This window comes from Penaeus japonicus, unplaced genomic scaffold, assembly GCF_977035675.1.
Source record: "Penaeus japonicus unplaced genomic scaffold, GWHDUDI00000001_assembly GWHDUDI00000018, whole genome shotgun sequence".
Classification (NCBI taxonomy): Eukaryota; Metazoa; Arthropoda; class Malacostraca; order Decapoda; family Penaeidae; genus Penaeus; species Penaeus japonicus.
In genome coordinates, this window is record NW_028234420.1 from 26,137,281 (window position 1) to 26,142,280 (window position 5,000).

At 42.1% G+C, this 5,000-nt stretch overlaps 1 protein-coding gene across 4 annotated transcripts in view; it reads left to right on the top strand.

Moving 5' to 3' along the window:
* The window catches only part of LOC122265341 (uncharacterized), a 126,624-nt gene that overhangs the window by 102,755 nt on the left and 18,869 nt on the right, over positions 1 to 5,000 (top strand). For 3 of the 4 annotated variants that reach the window (XM_086546808.1, XM_086546809.1, XM_086546810.1), the window contains exons 4-5: positions 750 to 895; positions 1,303 to 5,000. The exon at positions 1,303 to 5,000 is cut by the window's right edge and continues 82 nt beyond it. In XM_086546808.1, the coding sequence (XP_086402934.1) occupies positions 773 to 895; positions 1,303 to 5,000 (3,821 nt within the window). In that variant the 5' untranslated portion in view covers positions 750 to 772. Of the gene's footprint in view, positions 1 to 749; positions 896 to 1,015; positions 1,071 to 1,302 lie in introns of those variants that run through there. The other variant, XM_086546811.1, reaches the window with a different exon arrangement.

Sequence of the window (5,000 nt, forward strand, 5' to 3'; positions counted from 1 at the left end):
CTTGGCTGCACCGACGAGGGAGGGCAGGGGGAGCGGGCGGTGGCTGAGGCATGGGACTGGGGGGAGTATATAGTGTTTCAGTCGCGACAGGGGAAAAGTTTGGGTTTTGAAGTGAAAAGGGGGGAATCAGATCACGTGATTCATTAACAAGTGGGGTTCAGGTGGTCGGTGAGGGATTAAACACTGTATTAATATGTTGAGTGTGTGGGTAGTATTGCACGAAGCATTAGGCAGGCAATGAGTGTTCCGGACGTGCGAGGGAGAGGGAGACAAATGGAACGGAAGGGATATGAGCGATGGATTGTAATGAGACTGACAGTCAGATCCATATTCTGTTCAGTATCATTTAATAATATGATTTTATTAGTGTAAACCCCTGGCTTGAACTATTGTTGTGAATTTTTAAAAGCGTACATGTATATATGTTTATATATTTGTGTGTTTGTGATATATATATATATATATATATATATATATATATATATATATATATATATATATATATATAAATATATATTCACACACACGTGCGCGCGCGTGTCTATGTCTATGTCTATGTGAGATTTATGCTTGTGTATGTGTATTTATTTATTCATTTTATGATAAAAGATATGACATAAGAATTTTCACCTTCAGTAATTAAAATATATCAGCTTTTTTTAAGCATTGGGCAAAAAAATGTTTCTAAATCTCATGATGTTACCTCTGTTTCTAAAGACATTACTAACAGAGAACCCTTTCACCGGCAGGCTGAGCATGGGGCGGTGACGGGATGAAGGCATCGTCCAGAGCACAGGCGAAGGGGCGGGGCCAGCAGCAAGCAGGGTCGTCGCTGAGGCGAGTGAAGAACGCCACCGCCAGCAAGAAGACCTCCGCGCTCAAGTTTAAGGCTAAAGTATATTGACGAGGATTCTGTTGAGATTTAATGAGAAGGGTTCTGTTTAAAGTGTATTGAAAAGGGTTCTGTTAGTATGGTTCTATTTTGAATCTTTTCTTTTGTTTTCTTTTTTTGTAGTTTTGGCCCATGCTATAGTCCTTCCTTGTGAACATTTTGGTGGTACAATACCCCAGTGAGTATGCAGAACATTGATGATTTAGATGTATGCAGATTTTTGTATTTTTGTGTGAACAACTCTGTCTTGCTTGGCCACATTTTAATCTTCCAGAAATCTGTCATTCTTATCATCCTTTTGATGTTTTGTGTCAATATTTGGTGTGTTTACAAATAGATGGGGTTGTTGGGTATTATGAGAATAGTATTATTTTTATTAGTTTAATTAACATGCCCTCTTTCTTTCCTAGGCATCAAAAAATGAGAATGGAAAAACCTCCTCACCACGCCAGAGCAACGGAGGCAAGGCCATCTCCAAACATTCCCCAGCAAGTTCCAACAGCGACTCTTCCAGCAAGGGCTCCTCAGGGGCCTCAAGAGGGCGCACACTGAAAGCCAGAAGCCGATCTCCAGGCCGGGCATCATCACACGCGTCGCCCCCGGGGAAGTCCTCAGTGAAATCCCCGGCAAAGCGGTCACCGGGGAGGTCCCCTCAGAGGGGTCCCAGTGAAGCCACAAAGGCCACTGGGCGGCCCGGCAAAACTGCCGTGAAGAGCGATGCAGATGCTTCCAAGTCTGCAAAACTGGCAGATTCCTCGAGCGCCACCAGGGTGAAGGCAGAGAAGGAGAAGGCGGAGGTGAAGGCAGGGAAGGATACGTCCTCAGAAAGCGATTCCTCCCAGACTGTCAAGGCAGTGCCAGACAAAGGGAAAAAATCCACAACAACGGTTCCCTCCAGACGGAATTCGGAGTCCAAAAGCGACACCAATGGCAAGTCAAATGACGACAAGGATGGGAAGAAAAAGACAAAGAAAAATAAGGAAATAGGGAGTGAGAAGGAGGAGAGTGACAAGGAAGGGAAGAAAAAGACAAAGAAATCTCTGGAGGATAAAGAGGTTAGTGACAAAGAAGCAAAAAAGAAGGGAAAGAAGACAGTGACAGAAATAGAAGAAACTGACAAGGAAGTGAAAAAGAAAATGAATAAGATTGTAGATGAAAAATCAGACAGTGATAAGGATACAAAAAAGAAAGTGAAAAAATTACAGGATGAAACAGATAAAGAAGGAAAGAAGAAAGTAAAGAAAGGTGTAGATGAAGTGACAAGTGCTCAAGAAAAGGAATCAAAAAAGAAGTCTAAGGACAAAGCAGAAAATGTCAAAGAAGGAAAGAAGAAAGATCAGAAAGTAGGTGGGGAGAAAGATGAAAAGGAAAAAGATACAAAGAAAAAAGGGAAAAGAATAGTAGATGAGAGTGATTTAAAGGAAAAAGAAATTAAAAAGAAATCAAAGAAACAAGTAGAAATTAACCAAAAGGAAGATAGTGACAAAGATAATAAAAAGAAAAACAAAAAATCTGTCAGTGAGAAAGAAGATAGTGATAAAGAGGAGAAAAAGAAGATGGACAAACCAGATGATTTGAAAGAAGAGAAAGGTGCAAAGGTGCTTGAAAAAGAAGTCAGTGTTTCAGCAAAAGATAATCAATCTAGCAAAGCCTCCCCAGACGAGGAACCTCAAAAGGAAATGTTGAAAAGTGATACCAAAGAAGAAAGTGTCGATGCTACCAACTCTTCTGCAAACAAACCAAAGAACAAAAGTGTTAGAAAGGTGTCAGTAGATAGTGAAGGGGAAGACGACTTTAAGTGTAATTCAAAAGAGATGAATGAGAACAGTGAGCAGAGTGAGAAAAGTGAGGCTTCCTCAGAGAAGGAGAGTTCTCATGAAAAGGAGTCCTCTGAGAAGAAGCTGGATAATCAGTGCAGCACTTCGACTGAGGATAAGGATAAGCCAGCAACTGCAGTCTCTCAGGAAACACCAGTGCCCAAGAAAAGAGGAAGGCCCAAGGGAAGCAAGAATAAAAGAAAAAATGATGGGTTGCCACCTGCAAGGCCCAAGAAAGACAAGAAGAAGGTTAGTGCAAAGCAGCAGCAAGAAAAGGCAGAAAGCAAATCCAAGAAAGAGAGGAGTGTATTTTCTTTTTCAGAGAGCGATGGAGAGAAAGTGGAGAAGGTGTCAAAGAAAAAGACCAAGACAGCACTGGATAAAGGCAGGAAGGGAAAGGAACACAATAAAGTAGAGGAGGGTAACTCTAGTTCAGATAATGGACTGACTGATGATGAAACCAAAAATGTTGACAAGAGCAGTCACAAGGACAAGCATAAAGATAACAAATTAAAGAGCTCACAGGTGCGTAAGGGTTCAAAGAAAGTGCTTGGCAGTATGGTATCAAAGCTGAAGAAGAAACCTGCCAAACCTAGAGGTCATAAAAAGCTACCAGCAAAGGGGAGAAGAGCCAAGAAGCAAAATTCTGATGCATCAGATACAGAGGAGGAGAATGAGGACAAGAAACGATCTAGGACAAGGATAAGTAGAATTGCCAAGATTCGGTCTGATGAAAGTGACACTAGTGATAATGAAGATATTAAAAAGGCACTTCTAAACAGTGTTGCACACCTGAAAGGAGAAATAACAGATGATGAGCAGAGTGATGATGATGAAGACTGGGAGGCAGTGAAAGGCAAGAGGAGGAACAAACGCAGTGGAAGAAGAAGAACTGGACTGGCTAGTAAGAGGCACAAAAAGAAAGCTCCTGTGGAAAAGCGCACTGAGAAAAGTGATGGTGATGACGATGATGATGAAGATGATGGTGATGAAGCGGAGGATGATGCAGATTACGAAGACTATCCCGCAAGTAGCAGAAAGGGGTCTGCAGGTAAGAAGAATAAGCTGAAGTCGGAAAAGGCAAACAGTAGCCAGCGAAAAGACAGGGATAAGGACACTGCCAAAGGCCGGCCAAAAGTAGATTCATCCTCAGAAGAGAATGACGAGGACGATGAAGTCAGACTTTCTCCTAAAAAGAAGTCAAAGAAGTCTTCCAAGGATGAAAGTTCTGCTGGCAGGAAAAGTAAGAAGGTGACTTTTGTAAAGAAACCTTCAAGAAGTAGGGATGACACCTCAGATATTGATGAGAGTGATAAGGACAGTGACAGTGACTATGAAGCAAAAGGCAGAAAGAAGAAGATTGGCAAGTCAATATTGAAGACCAAGAAGCAAATGCCAAAGGGAAAGAAAAGGAGAGAAGATTCAACTCCTGCCAGAAGGGGAAAGGTACGAATGGCATACCTGAATGCTAGAGCAATGATGCATTGCATGAATGAAGATGCAAGAATCCCTCTCCCTGCCCTCCCAGCTCCAGTGAACAAAAGTGAAAGCATGGCACTGGTCCTGCATGGACAGGGCATTGGAGACAGCAATACAGATGAGGAATCAGATGATGAAGATAGGGACTATAATTCACACAGTGATAAGCATGGGAAGCGACGTAAAAATACCAAAAGGAAGAATGAAGAGGAAACCGAGAAGAAAGTGAAAAAGAAAAGTAAAAAACGTGCAGGGGAATTGGATGTCCATATGGAGATGCGAGACATGGTTGCCAAGAAGCGCATGGCTCTCCTCAATGCATCAGCCATTATGGCAGCGAGTTATTCAAATGAATCTCGAAGACGGAATCCTACTGCAAACACAAGCTCTTCAGCTGAGAGTGAGGTGACAAATGTTGACATAAAGCGCAAAATATCTGTGAAGTCAACAAACAGGAGTTCAACAACTCGTAGTGTCATAACAGTTGAAGAGACTACCAAGAAAGTGAAAAAGGCTCAAGGAAGCAGAGAAACTGAAGTGGAAGAACACATCATAGTCAAGAAGAAAGTCAAGAGACAGAGTGGTTTGGACACCGACAGAGAAGAAGACAGCCATGGAACAGATCACCTGGAAATGGATCCTGATATATTAACAAAGAGCCCAGATGATCCAGAGAGAATAGTTGTTGAGTCTACCCTGACTTATGTTACAACTCAGTCTCCATCTGCACCACAGACTGTCACCATATCAGGGGAGAGCACATACTGTATCTCTTCAAGTGATGGAAAGACAACCACAATGGTTAAAGAAGT